Raw genomic sequence first — 16,168 nt, 5'->3', positions numbered from 1 at the left:
TTCTTAAACACAAAATTTAAGAATTAGTTATGAATTTATTAACACAACACCATGCCGCAAATTAACAGAAACTACCTTCGCTTGAGACGCGCTCATTTGATAAATAGATACCCACGCGATTTGTATAGGTGTCTTGATTATATCTAATCCGAGTGCATTAACATTCGTACTTGTTGTATGAGTACGTGTGTTGAAGTCTTTAGGTCGATGGCTGGTCGAAGACAAGATATCATCAGATCAATTCAATATGGCGAACAACCACTTTTTGTGGTATTCGTAGATGAAAAAATTGACCTCATGTAACCTTAATATCTGTATTTTAAGGCAAGCTTTTCTCTCACAAAACGTGATCTGTCTTAGGTCACTGTTCTTTTTATCGCTATTTTAAATCTACTCAATTTATCTGTACAGCACAAACAATAACAGTTTTGTAAATTAATTATCATCGCCTAAAGTTGACGTCACTTTATGTGCCTATATTTTCAAATACATTAAATGTAAGAATGATGACTTAGATAATAATTTTATAATACGTAATAGGAATTACGTACGCGTGGGTGGTGGAGTCTGACATACAACATAGGTCGCATTATACAGCGTTGAATAGAGGACAGACTCCCGACTCCCGTAGGTTGGATATGGTCCATGATTGCACTGCTCCTGTCGCAGGTAAGATTTCCTATTGTCCATACCCATGGGACACTGTCCGTTGCCGCTGCTCTGGAATAGTACAATACTCATAAACGACACGCTTCGTGCCCTCCAAGGGCATTCGGCACGTGAGACATCTACATGTATACACATAATCCCAAATGTAAAACAATACTTGTGATTCTTATTAATCATGGTTTGTTTCAACAGTTTTACTAAAACATGCCAATTTCTACTTACAGTAATATTATCATGCCGCTTCTTGTAGTGCCAATTTTCAAATTTTGTAACGGTATTAATAACCACGTTAAATGTCGTATTATAAAATAACTAATTATGATTGCAGTGTTCGTTAGGTAAGTAGTGTACACCGATTATTACTTCCTTCTACTACCTCTATTTACATAATGTAGTACGTCAGTATGTATCTAAACAACAGTTGTACGACACATAATATTGTACTTCTGTGTAAGTTGTACTGATTTGAATATTTATTATTTTGCATCAAGAAAAATTATACACCTATTAATATGAATACTAGATTGCCAAACGTTTAAAGTTGAACTTGGCGACGACTAACGATGAATTCACGAACGGCCGTCCGTGACCACGCTACTCGACACCGCACCCACTACCAAAACATTGAGAAGTAAATTCTATACTATACCAACCAACTAATAACTATAAAAATAGCTGGTCTTCGGTATGTCATCTCAATTTTAAGATATTTATAACGGTTCCTTAGTCCATATTCTATATCTAGGATATAAACTTTACTATAGTCACTTATACGTAATCTGGCTAGAAGTGATCCCACACGGGGCGCGTGTTGAAATCAGGTCAAGCTGCAATCTCTCCACGAGCCTACGGAATGTAGGGCGGGCTAATGTTAGCCAGCGCGGGCGCACCACCCAGCCCCCTCTGGATAAAAGCAAACCGAACCAACTCGCTGTTGACACTATGATTCCGTACGCAAACATTGCACGTCTCCCCATAATTCATGTCTTAAATACTCGCTTCATAACTTGACACTTCAACGCTCGTATCTGTTTCTGAGTAAACTTTATTTTGAAATTGTCCTGACTTATAATAACTTATAAGAAGGATAATATGTTAATGGTCTAATACATTTGTATAGATACCAAGGAAGGATGTATAATAGTCAACCTTGATGCAACACGCGCTGCATCCACCCACCTGCGACGGCCGTATGCAATGCTCAGTGCACTTGCATTGTCATTTTACAAAGTCTGTTGTCATTAGAAATAATAGTTACCCTTTGATTCATGACAAGTTTCTCTAACTATGGAATCTCGGTAGTACCGAGAGATTAGTAGAATAAGCAGTATTTTATTGAATGCTAAAAATTGTACTGTTATGATCAAGTCAAGAAGATTGCTATTAGTGTGGGACTTGAAATAGTTGGGTCGCAGTAGATCAATTTGCATCAAAATTCTGATAAAATTTTATAGTATGAGAAATCTTTCAATGTCTTCATGTCAAGGTTTACTCGTGCAAGTTTGTAGTTTATTTATAAAATGTAAACAGCATACAAAATAACGTCTATTGTTTGACAACTATCGCTTCGCACTGTTGTGTACGTCTATTGTAATCTGTAATTATTCGCAATAAGTTTCTAAATACCCATGTGAATTAAGTGCTATCTGAGCTTATGTGTAACTCTTTGCGAAGCTTGTCTTATCAAGTTATCAGTAATTCCTATTAGGTCAGTCGGACGAGTTTGTTATGCGACGTCGTTTTCTATGCGAATCAAGTTCATATCTGTTACGACTCTTTTGAATTGTTAAATAATTGTATAGTTCGAGTTTCGGACGATTATTTGCCTTTATCTGTAAGCGAAAAGTTTTAACATTTAATTAAATAAAGCATATTTATTGTCGTCAAAATAGAATGAAAAAGAGTAAAAACAAAAAAAAATCTAATTGTTATGTATTTAGAAATAAATCTTTCACTGATTGATTTTTTTTTTGTGCAGAACCCATCACAGTCGGTGGCGGTGAAGGTAGTAACGAAAAAAGGCATTCAGAAAGCGTCAGAGATCCTGGTGAAGGAGATAAAGATACTGCGCGAGCTCACGGCTCTGCATCACACCAACCTCGTGGCCATGCACGACTGCATGGACAGCCCTGCTCATGTCTACGTCGTTATGGAGGTAAGCAATGTGTTTATTGTCCACACAATGTAGTGTATTTGTAGCAATGTCTTTACTTTTTGTTTTAATATTGTTAATGAGTTTATTTTTTAGTTCATTTTTGTTATTTTATTATAGTTAACTGCCTAGTGGCCGAACGATTACAATGCCGGACTACCACGCAGAGGTCCCAGGTTCGATTCCCGGGCCGGGAGAAATATTTATATGGCCTACATTTATTTCTCTCGTGAGTTCGGGTGTAAATTGTGGTTGTCTATGTGTGTGTCTATGGCACCGGCGACACAGGGTTTTCCTAGTGTGGGGGGTATGTTGAGTGCGTGTGTGCGTTATTAAAATAACTATAAAATAAGACTCGTAAAGAGTAAAGCCTTTTGCCATGAATGACTTTGGTATAGCTATAATTTACATTATTACTAATTATATTTTGTGTAATTTGTTGCGTGAAATTAACTTGCATATAGCGAGACTAAAGAAACCAATATTTAATAATAAAAAATAAACATTGAAAGTGAGTCATTACATTAGTGAGTCAATATTATAATGTATTTATTTATTATGCGGTTAGTCAAAACTATCTCATGTACTTTAGGCTTGTGTTCTGTGTAAAGTTAAATTCAATAACAACCGCCTGAGGTAAACAAACAGCGCAGACGTAGCCCGCCGACGGCCGGCAGAACCGCCGCCGCCCGCCCCCATTTCCAAAACAAAGTTGCTAAAATAACTTCCGTTTAAGAGAATTAACGCTCGCATATCTATTTTAAGTACGAGGATAACTTCGTCTGGTATGACGTGGAACATCGGTTTTAGAATTTGACACACGAATTATTCTTAACTTAAACATTCACTTTCGACTCTATTTTTCGGTTTTTAATATTTTTTTTTATTTTGTTTCATTAGTTTCTGTGACGATATGTACGTACTTTAAAATGTTTGTTTCTAAAACCGTTGCAAGTTGAAATTAATGTAAATAGGCGCATAAGAACTTTCAATCGAATTATTCTTTATTAGTATTTTGCCAATACTACAGTAGTACGAAGAGTACTTCCTAAGAATTTAAACTAACTAAAACTACGCTACCTATTATTCACACAGATTTAGCAATATCACTGAAATTCATCAATTCGTTGCGTACGTAGTAAATACAGCATACTGAAACCTATAGCATTGCTAAAATAATTAAAGTATGAATCGCGAATGTGTGTAATGGGCAATCCTAAATCAATTCCACTCAGTATAATATGCCGGTGGTAAGGATAGCAATGTATTTTTTTATATCTAAAGAACTGGAACTTATCTTAAAATATAGAGGGGAAAACAAGAACGTAGATAGTGACACGAGTCGGCCCTTAATTTACTGAAGTCGCGTTTGATGCGCAATAATAGCCGTGTTCTAATTCGCAATACTTTACTTCGCACGTCTTTTTCGTACGCGTTGATATTCGAATATTAAGCTTGTTCTATTTGTGGGTATGAATGGTCTTGTATATACTTAAAAATGTAAATTGCATTAACTTTTTACGCATTTAACTCGAACATTAAACCTTCAACGTATTAAAATAACCAACGAACGAATCATTCAGAATAATAAATTAACAAACAATGTTAATGCGTCCCTTTAACTTTGCGACTGGTGCTCATGCATAGCTAAACAATTACCAGGAAACTGGAACGTTATTAACTAGCCGTTGGGTTAGCTGTCCGTAACCCAATAGCCTTGCCCCTAATCATCTATGATAATGTCTACCGCATGCTTACTTATTACTATTACCTGCGTGCAATTATTACTTATTAGTATCTAATTTACTTTAGTATATTGCACACTTTCTTGAATTAAGCTAACAACTAAATGTAAAGGTTACTAGCTACGTTCGGATTTTCATATTTTCAAGAACGTTTTTAAATTTAAACTAAATAAATAAACCTGCCACAAAGCTGCCGCTTTTCGCGTGTTCATCGGTCGCTGACGAACGGATTAGAATTCGAAACAAGGTCGCTTGCTACCATGCGGAGGCGATATATCGGTGGCAACGAAGTTGAGTACCTCCAGCACGCAGCCGTCGCATGGTGCCCGTAACTTGCCAATTGATTACTCTTAAATGTATACGACGTCGGAGATAAAAATTCACATTCACGTTAATTGTGACATCATACTTACTGCGCATTTTGCACAAGTGATCAAATTCCGCAATAGGTCAAGGGGATTAATAAAGATAAAATAGTCTGAGTCGGACAGATAACAACGCAGACAGTTTCAAAAGTTCTTATGTCATTCCCGATAGATATCCACCATCGAATGATTGTGAATTACAATGTAGCACGTCGTCGTAACTATAAAATTCTAATTGCCCTACTAACCCGTATAATATTGGGCTGTTCACTAGGTGAGACTATTGTAGGGATACAATTATTCAAATAACTTATCGGTTTAACCGAACTTTGTTCGTTTCACTCAATAAACCTACCAATTAGTGCTAACTATTGTTAAATTTTTCGTAACACTTCTCGAATCAAAATTCTGCTTTGTTTATTTAAAGGAAGTCGTAGTCCTAGAAATATATTCGATAATTACACGTGTCGGGGCGTTCGTTCTCAAATTCACATGGTGTGCTCTAAGTTGATAGATTGTTTTTGTTGTAATGATATGACGCGTTGTAAAGAGCGCCGCAAAGTCTGTCTGTATAAAAGCCCACACGTGTGGCCTCGGTCATCACCGCCTCGTGTACAGAAGTGCGAGTAGTGCGAACGTTTGCCGTCATACCGCGCCGTCCCTGCTGCCGTCGGTCGTGCCCGTGCGCATCGATATAGATTGCGCAGAAATGACTCCACTGGCTACTATCGTTACCTCATTCCTTCCTAACATATATACAACAAGAGCACCACCACTATATTTACACTCGTAAACGTAGACGAAACCACGCGTACGAAATGTATTGTATAAGTGAATTTTGTGCAACAATCCTATAACAGATTTACGTATATTGCACCAACCGCGAAAGCAACACCATGATTTATTTATGGCTGAGTCTGTAAATGATTGCGTTTTCTACCTCGAGCTCAATATTCCTACAACATGTGTCTATTACACTTACGCAATAGACACGTTTATAAACTTTACTTTATTGCAACAATTATCTGAATGAGGACACGTTTTCCTCCATTATTTAATTTGTATCAGCCTTTGTCCTAACAAAGTTGAATCTTGAAGTAGGAAATATTGCGTTTTGACTCTGCTACGTTGATTTTTTTTATTATAATATTAAGTGACGGGACGAACAAGTCATGTGCCTGGTGAGCGACACGCCAATCCATAATAATTATCAATTGACTTTACCGTAACTGATTAGTACCATGGAAACATTATATACAAACCATACAAAATTTCGCAGGAATAAGCGTGAAGTAGATAACATCAATCCAATACCTAATATTCAATACAGTTTACATGCCATCAACGTGACTAAAAGCATGATAAAGACAAGTATCCAACATTAAACACCTCAAACCAGACGTTTTACGCATATGTTGAAGCTTAGCATTAATGTAATATGTAAGCACATAGGTTGGTTACCATCCTACGCATTTGAGCACTTAACACCATTTTAAAAGCAAAACGTGTTCTATGTAGAATGGCTCATATACTAAGACCCTGACCAATGCCAAATGTTATCTTGGTTTGTCTAATTGCTCGCAATTCTTTGTCTGTGTTAGATAAAGTAAACTAGCACCGTTATTAAATATTAAAGCGGTTAAAATTCTCTTTTGAAATTTGTTAATCTTAGTATATTTATGAATGTTATTTGAAAATTCAAGGACAATGCCTCACGTCGAAGTCAAAGAAGACATGTGTAAGTCGAGCATAAAATAGCCTAATGTTTTTTGTTGCGTAAAAACTAAAACAACAACGTCCTCATCTCCGTGTAAAGCCAAGCAAAGTTCATTGGCACGATTACCATTTAGTGGAGATACACGGTTCGTCGTCATGGCTGCCGGGGACCATGACTTCTGATTATCTTCGTCATCATTTTGTTTATTTATAAACACGACCACGAGCCAGCAGCCATTATCAACATTTACGTAGCTGTTGAATAACTAACCAATATTATATTAATGAAAGAGCAAAGGTTTTATAAATAATATAATATGGTATTAACTAGCGAATTAAATTTAAAATGTGGAACATTTCTTAAACGTTTGACTTTAATTTAGAGTGCACGAATCACATAATAAAAAAAGAATCCATTTTGAATTTCCATTTCAATTATATTAATTTACGAAAGTCGGTAATAAAAACAATACGGAAATGCTTTTGCGTCGTTTACTTAACACATTGCGCACACCAACATGCGAAATTGGCTCGCCATTCAAGAGATACTAGGCACAGTACAATTTATCTGTTTCGTCAAATAGAGCTGTGGCTGATGTGTTATATTTAATATACACTATAGTATGGACCGCGGCCTTGGTTTTAACATTTATTTAAATTTATCTCATCCGAATTATGCTGCCTACTTTTCAACACTGCTGTGTTGTATACATTTATAATAGCAGCAAAATATTAACTCAGTTAATACGGATTTTAATGTACGTACTTAATAATAAGTTAGTACGCAAGGTGTGGTTATTACATCTAAGCTCCCATAGATTTATCTAAATTAACGCACTCAGCTTTGACATTCATATTATAGTGATGAACAATTTGTTACTGTGGTTTACTTCATCAAGTCCTCATGCGTTTATTATAGGTCTAAGTCAGGGATCATTCTAGAAGTTTTTCTAATAATGAGACAAGAGCCACAAAGTGTCATGTTACGCATAAACGTCATTTGGACGGTTAGACACATAATTGAAGTTGTTTTCTCGACGCTCTGATGTAGTGCCAATCGTACTGTTCCTAAAGGTGAACGCTGAATTTATATTTCTGAGAAGTAATTTCAACACTTTAGCTAACGAAGGGATCGTCGAATCGTAAGTCGGACAGTTTTTATGTGATTTTTAAAAACGAACTCCTGAGTTTCCGGTCGTTCATGAAACCAGGTCGACACAATCACTCAATTACTACTACCTACTATGTGTGCATGAATTTGTGTTCGGATATTTTTGCATTCGTGTTGGTAATACTTATCTAAAATAGTCATAAATGGGTCAATATTTTTTTTCCTACTCTCGGCTGTCCTTGGCATAAATCGGCTAACATTTTTATAATTAATAAAAATCTACAATTTATCTGTGGTCTAAATCTAACCCCTAAAATTATTATTAATTTATGCTATTTTCGTCACATGTTTAAAGAAAATAAAATATAAATTATGTGTAATTGATAACTTCGGATAAAACTTTACATAATATTCTTTAAATAATAAGAAAATAAAGATTATTTTCTTGAAGACTTAACGTGCCGAATTATTCTATTATACATAAAAGAGCTAATAATAATAATAAAAAAAATTGTCGAACTGTTGTTTATTTATGACAAAAGCCAAGTTCTAGTAACGCAATCACGATTTAATAAGTTTAAGTTTTTGATTAATACTTTCAAAAATAATTCTTAACCGTCGCTGCACATCTTAATATATAAAACAAGGATATAATGACTATCGTATATCACTTCAGATCTGAATTATCATTACCTTTATTTTTTTTAATATACATATTGTTAGTAAAAAACTTGATTTACCCAAATACCTGTAGTACTTTTTAATGTGCTTTTGTAGTAGACAGGATTTATAAATACAAATGTTACCTATATTTGCTGGGAAATTTGTAAGTAATTATTATTTCGTTATCGTCTATAATTAATTCAGGCTTATCGACGCTCTATGAGTATGTAAACGTTGATGTGTTTCAAGTAACGCTTTGTCTAATCATGTTTTGTAATATTGACTGTAGGTACAATCTAGTACTTAATAACACAGTGTGTGTTTTATTATTTATTCTTGTCTTTGTTTTTAAAAGCTGTTCGTGTGTTTAAAAGCTGTCCCGTTATTATCTGGTCTCTCCTATTGTATTCAATGGAAACCCATTGAAATCGCGCAATGCATGCGGAATCTTAAGTTCTCAATTATTGCGTCGCATGCATCTCTACGTACCGGGTCAGTTGTATTTGCTATAACGCTATCATTTATTTAATTAATAGCAACAATAATGAAGCAACAAGTATCAAAATTGAGCTGTTTCATTGTATCTAAGAATTGCTTAGGTAGCTATTAACCTCTTAACTTTCAAGAAAATTACGTACACGCAAGTATGTTTTGCAGAGGAAATTGCAAACCTATCAAGAGAATCTATACGAGAGTTCTATACGCTTAGGGCTACCATCCGCAGTGGTCTCGAACCTACCGATTTTTCGGTATTCCTACCGATTTGGCGCTCATCCTACCGAAATACCGAAATGGATCGATTTTTCTACGATTTTTTTTAAGGAATTTTTATCGATTTTCAATAATCCAAGTTGGCATCCCTATTTTTTTTTTCTTTTACAGGGACAGATAACAAAAAACTAACACAGGAATTTCCTAGCTCAAACGTCTGTCGACGTGTAAACGATTTATTTGGGGAATAAAAACTTACCATTTTAGGGGATTCACTGAGAAAATTTGTAGTCTGTATAAATAAGAATTCGGATTTCTTCATTAATTTATTTTCTTAAATTTTATTAAAGTGGTTGATTGTTAGTTTCGTGGTCTCTCAATCAAAATGTCATCGAACGAAAAACCAAGTGCAAGTTACAGTGGACCCTTCAAATAACAAAATGATACCTTCACCAGCTCAGTCGTTATCTTGTGGCTGCACGTTGAAAAGGACGAGTGAAGATTAAGGCATTTTGATTATTTCTTTATTCTGATCGCTCTTTTTGGTATTTTCCACGTCTTTTATGGTTAATTTCATAAGTTGGACTTGGTTATCATTGTTATTTGTTGATTTAAGTAAGTACGTACTTACCTACCTAGTATACCTATATATATACACCTAGTATAGGTAAGCCTGCCTAACTGTTAATAGTTTTAATAATATCATTATTGAGTAAAATACTATTCCTACTTTAAAATATAGTATAATAGTATAATAGGGATTTGTTCAATTTATTGTTTTTTTTATTTACCGATTTTTGGTCCAAATATACCGATATTACTTGACAACACTACCGATTTCGCATTTTGACTTTCGAGACCACTGACCATCCGTCCGGACATGTCCGGCTTTTTAACCTTCTGTCCGGATTTGTCATGGTTTTTCGACTTAGGAGGTTTCACAGTGAAATTAAAATATCCATCTCGTAATAATTCTGTAATAAAACGATTGATCGATGAATCGATTTACGACAAAAGTTTGTTGTTCGGGCGCTTTTCCACCTCTGCTCTGCAGCCGCGTAAGAGAGAGAAATTTTCGATTTTATTTTGTTACTAAAATGTTAAGATTTTCTTGCAAATGTCAGGATTTTTTTCCAGGCTATTCAAATTTCGAAATAGTAACTCTCTTTACGCTCAGTATTATGGCATCGACTGCAATGAAATACAAAAATTTCTCGTATCTAACTTGTCAATTAGTACCTTAATACTAAGGTGAATGATGAAAATGAAAAATAATATATTTTCATAAATACCTGACGACAACAAATAGTATCTACTATTTACTACAACTCATATTTGCGTGCCCTAGTCATTATCATAAAGATAGGCTGTGACCAAGTACATTTTGTATTAGAGTTAGTCAAGTGCTGACCTCGTGTTCGCATTAATATACAATACGCTCCGGGTCTCCGACTTTGAGGCCCTACATCTCGCATATGATTTAGCCTTGACTGGCCGAGGACCTTCTCTACGCTTCTTACATTGCCACTTCAGCAATCACCGAATACATTTATTTGAACATAAGGTTGGAATTGAAATTGTTGCAACATACATTATCATCTTGAAAATTTTCTCATATTTCTGAATATCGTTAACTTACGATAAGTGGTTATGAAATATATACATACAGATGTAATAAAACAGTTGATTTAACATAAACAACGATTTAGTTGTACAATGGATACTTATTCGTTTAGGTGTAGGTTGTAATGCATTACTATTTTGTAGAGATCTCTAAAGAGTGTATAGTGTAGGCGTTAAGTGCTAACAATTACAGTATACTGTGGAATATTAATGCATTGTAGACATGTACCTCGACATGCATAATGGTTAAAGAGTTTTTTGTTTAGTTTCATGTTCTTGTGCATAAGTAACGGTATAGCCTAGCGGTGTGCAAGCTTAGTCTACATAACGCAAAACTTATCGTATTTACGCATCTAGAGCTAAGTTTTTGCAGTAAAAATGTATATATCTGTACAATACTAATTAACATTTGCCTGCAATACTTGAAACCGTGTTAAAACGTATAGATCAATTTTACGATTAACTGCGACGCCTTTACGTCGTATATTAGTCATGCAATCGTAAGTCGAGAGAGTTTTTCTTGTTCATGGGTTGTGTCTTCATAATGCGATATGTGTTGCGCTGATACGATCACCTGTTGGAGGTCTAGAAAAGTCAAGATTTAGCATCGTCATGTTGGTTTCTAGCTTGGTAGCTACCCCGCCGCCTCCCCGCCCCACGCTACAGCACCGGCTGGAAAGTAACGTCCCGGAAACCGCAACTTTCTATCGGCCTAATGCTCTTTCATTTTTAATTCTTTACTCGTGAAACATTGAACTTGTACATTCTTATTTCACCGTTACCTTTTTGTTGACATTTATAACTTTAGCTTTGTTTCTATCAAGTTAGGAAATGCTTACGCGAGCTTTTGTTGTTTTATAAGACCGCGTTTCCACTGGCAAGTAACCGCATAAGCATAACGTCCTTATTTGCATATAAGAATGGCGAAAACTATTTTTTTTATTCACAAAACAATAATTTCAACAAGTGTTTCTTTGTGTTAAATATAAATTTTTCTGTTGATTTTAAGCTGAAGTTTTAATAATTTTAAAACTGCTTTGAACCTGTTTAAAGTACAATTTTATCCCTTTAAATATTTACTATACATATAGTTCCTATAGTTATTAAAGGTTCATGAATTGATTTATTTGCACAAAATTAATGAGTTTGGCCAAAGTCACGTGTTATATCATTTAAATTCAGAACGGTGAACACGTGCAGCTTGTGGTAGTTCTATGCCATTATTATTATTTGACTGTGTAAGTAAACTACTTCGAATGTGGCGACATACCTTTATAAACTTTGAAAGTAAACTGAAAAATGCCTGCCGCTAACGCAACTAAATGAAACCTGTAGTCATAGTAACCTATTTACTAGTACTTACTTCAATATTATTACCTACATGAAATCGACGACGATGTATCTGATATCGTTTCTTCGAAATAAATAGGTACCGTGATTACACATAACGTGAGAAAACATAAATAAATTATATCTTCAGATGCGGAACACTAGCGAGCTAGCAAAGCACCTCCGTCAGTGCACGTCATACGCATTGCCTTATAAAGCTAAAGCCGCTTCTCTATGTAGCGCACTTACGGTACATTATGGGGCAATTTCTTTGTTTCTATCTTGTCATGGAAAATCTCGAGCTAGACAAGTTGTTAGGCGCTATGTAGCCACTATCTAGCTATGTTTTTTTACATATAAACAGAGCAACTGCGATGTTTAGTTACTCAAAAAATAATGCAACTACGTGTAAATCGTAACCATTGTATTGTTATATTATTTCAATAAGTACCTACATCTAAGTTCGAACGTTGACATTTATACTGAGGTGACCTTTTTAAATGTGTCCGACCGACCTTATTGAAATGGAAAACTTACAGCAGCCCGATACGAGCAGAAACTACTCATATACCTACTGACGCGACGTCGTGCAACGATACACACAGCTAAACAATTTCCACGAGACACCACCAGCGAATGAGATAAATTTCGGCGTTTTATACAGCAAGACTCCTAAACTACCATTAATCAGTACAATCACCGAAGATTGCTCCACGTTTAGTTGCTCCACCACGATGCAATAAAGGGTTCTGATCCAAAAGGTGGAATGTCACTGTGTCAACTACTTAACTACACTATTATTTGTTTTCATTCAACCCTGACAACAAAAATGTAATCATGCATTAAATCAACTATATTATTGCACAGTAACTTCTAGAAAACGGCTAATCTGCAAGTTTTAAAATTGTTTTAATTCTTAAAGCAATTTTGACTAAATAACATTTAAATGAACTTATTAAGTAATAAGTATACGAATGTTATAGGCCCTTACCATGCGAAAGTCGATACTTTTTAGTAATTATATAAAATCTCAAAGTGAAAGTGCCGTTTGCCTAAAGAGAGCCCAAAATGGGCGATTTTGCGGTACCTAAGATTTTGTGACCAAGTTCCCATATATATTATTTATTTAATATCACCACTAATGTTACTAAATAACATTTATTTCAAATATCCTTTTTTAACATGATTTAGCTTTTATAAATTTATTATTTTGGCAATTGATTTAATATATTTTTCTGTGCCAACAATAAACGCACTCATAAACTTTCTTCTTAAAAGCGAGTATGTGACACAAACACTTGAAAAAAATCTTTAGCATAATAGAACATGTAGCCATCGAATTTAGTGATGATGACAATTTAAATTATTAAAACTTTATTTACTTTAAAGTCTCGGAAACGTTACTTTGGCGCCGGGCATGGATCTGTTTTGGTCGTTCTTTTAAGATCTTCAAATGTGAAACGGGGGCAGTGTACTTAAGCCCATATCGCACGTGGCGTTGATCAAAATGCGGACATGGATACGAACTGCGGTATATAGATATTGCATGGATGTTGTACTGCGCAGTTTGCTTTTGCACCGGGCGTAGACCCGACTCGAGTCAACGACCCGATATTAAGAAGTTGTTTTCGTGATGCTCCCTTCGCTCGGATACCTGTGAGAAGATTGTAAAGAAAGAAAGTACCGCACGGATACCCAGTGTCGGCATTGTATACTGGGGAAACTAACGGCACGGTTGTCTGATTGTCGGACAGACAGTCAAACGCGTATCTAATAACCGGCCCTAATGCCCGTCTCGATAACGTGACCTGCTCTCTGCAGCAACTTTGTCGCGTCTACTTTCATCTGTACTCTATTCCATTGTTGTTATTGTCTGCATGTGACCCTAAGTCGACACTCGTCTCCATACCTTTGTTCTCAAGTCTGTGGTTTCTCCGTATTTAATATTTATTTATCTTTACTTCAATTTATTTCCTTTAAACAAATAACAACATGTTTTTGCAATAAACACATAATTCAAGGTCCTTTCCCTTATAACTTTGGTTGTTATCGTTGAACAGTGTATGAGTACGGCTGAAATTTCTCAAATGAAAACAAAACATTCAATAGACTACGTAATATTTTTATAGTTGGTCGCTAGTAAACAATATGACGTAGCGGCAGTTGTGAATGTTATTATTAGGCTTATTGTTTGTTACCTTTAATCGTACCATGTCGTGCAGACTATAACCTAAATATGCTAGGATCTTGCATTTTAAAGTTTTCTGCTTGTGTCTAACGGCTTTCACAAAGAAACCTACATTCATACCGCGATCATACTGAAAGATAAGTCCCTGTACTATTTATTATAATACTTGTGAGTGGGTGTGTGTGGGTGCGTGTGTTCAGCGTGAGAGTGACATAATATGTTAAAATAGAGTGTGTGAGTGAATGACGTTTGAGTGAATTCACAGATAACAGATATTAACATACGACCACATAACCTCTGTTACGAGACTGGCAAAATAGGGAATGCCTAAGGTAAAAGGGATGTTAGTGGGACTCAGTTAAGTGACGAGTCATGCAAAATAGTAATAAAATGGATATGTTCTGTATGTATGATAACAGCAAACAAAATTAGATGTTTTTTAACACAATTGCTCGAAAAGTTTTTTTCGTCAATACCGGTGACGCATATAGAACGTAGTAGGTACTTTTCCGCTCGAATGCGAAAATAATTTAATTTAATTTTCTTATTTCTTGTAATAGTCCAATTTTTAGTGATAATAAACTGACGTTTAGTAGGTTGCTCGTTTTTGATGAAGTAAAATAGTGTTGTATTATTTTAAAGGATCGAATTCATCATCAAGGTAAATTATATCTTTATAATAATTCGCAAGTACTAATTTTAATAATCAAGATTTTGATAACAGGAAATCGGTAGAAGTACGTACACTAATTGAAAATATTGTAGATTAATAGTCAAAGATCTTTAACTTTTAATTTTGTCTGAGTGAGTGAGTTTTAATACCTGAAACAAACACATCACTATATTATAATAAACATGGCAACATTATTTTTCAAAGTGACATTAGTATGTAGGTGTCAATTTATCTTTAATTAAAAATCCAACTATAGCAATTCCTAAAAATAATAATAAAAATATTCCTTTGTTTTGGAATAAGTTCTGTGACGGAAGCGCTAAATGGCACTAGTGGTATCCTTAAACACATAAGCGTTTTGTTATCTTTAATGTATATAATTACGCTAAAGTGAACGAAATAGATAGTGTCTATCAAAATTTCTCTCACAACACACCTTTTTTAGCGGAAGTCTCCAGTGCCGAGGCCCGTGCCCTGCTGGGTAGTACTCTCATGCCTGCTTACTTAGCTTCTGGGAGGTACCCTTGCATACATTCTATAAATTTGGCTTTTAAAACCATAGAACGTGATCTCTTCAGTTTGCTCCATAAAAAAAAAACAAATTAATCTATGGTTCTCGTTCGTTATAGCTGTCAAAATCTGAGACGACACACAATGGTGGTCGTCAACTTTGGGTCAACTGTTAGTTTTCGAACGCAGTTTTATTTTCTGTTGACGCAGTGAAAAAGAAAACTAGTTTACAAGTATTTCTTTATTTTTATATGCGATGTTGGACGCGGTTGGACAGTGACTCTTGTATATTTTTTCAGTTATGTTAGTTTTTTCGTGCAAAATAAAAAATAAATTTTAAAACGTGTTTTAATTATTTATATAGCTCAATTAAAACTGACTATGTAAAAGACTGCTCTTATATTCCTTTATTTTCTATGGCAGATTATTTTTAGGCAATCTATTTAACATTTTTTTTGTTATTCTTAAGTTTTGTTTGTACTATTTTGTATTTAACAATTTCACGTTAACTCTGTCATACAAAATTGAAAAACAAGCGCACTGCCTATACGGATTTAGGTAACTACCTATATACGTACGTATAATATTGATATATGCGTATACATATACATACATACACACACATGCACGCACGCACGCGGATACTCTCTCTCTCTCTCTCTCTCTCACACACACACACACACACACACACACACACACACACACACACACAC

The 16,168-nt window shown here is 35.0% G+C and overlaps 1 protein-coding gene across 3 annotated transcripts in view; it reads left to right on the top strand.

Annotated features, from left to right (window-relative positions):
• Nucleotides 1–16,168, top strand: part of LOC113235565 (serine/threonine-protein kinase unc-51) — a 36,167-nt gene that overhangs the window by 2,155 nt on the left and 17,844 nt on the right. For all 3 annotated transcript variants that reach the window (XM_026471297.1, XM_026471295.1, XM_026471296.1), the window contains exon 2: nucleotides 2,648–2,824. In XM_026471297.1, coding sequence (XP_026327082.1) covers nucleotides 2,648–2,824 — 177 coding nt within the window. The remainder of the gene's footprint in view (nucleotides 1–2,647; nucleotides 2,825–16,168) is intronic.

Source organism: Hyposmocoma kahamanoa, unplaced genomic scaffold (assembly GCF_003589595.1).
Source record: "Hyposmocoma kahamanoa isolate Upper Pololo Valley unplaced genomic scaffold, ASM358959v1 88, whole genome shotgun sequence".
Lineage (NCBI taxonomy): Eukaryota > Metazoa > Arthropoda > Insecta > Lepidoptera > Cosmopterigidae > Hyposmocoma > Hyposmocoma kahamanoa.
This window is presented reverse-complemented; position numbering and strand designations above follow the sequence as displayed.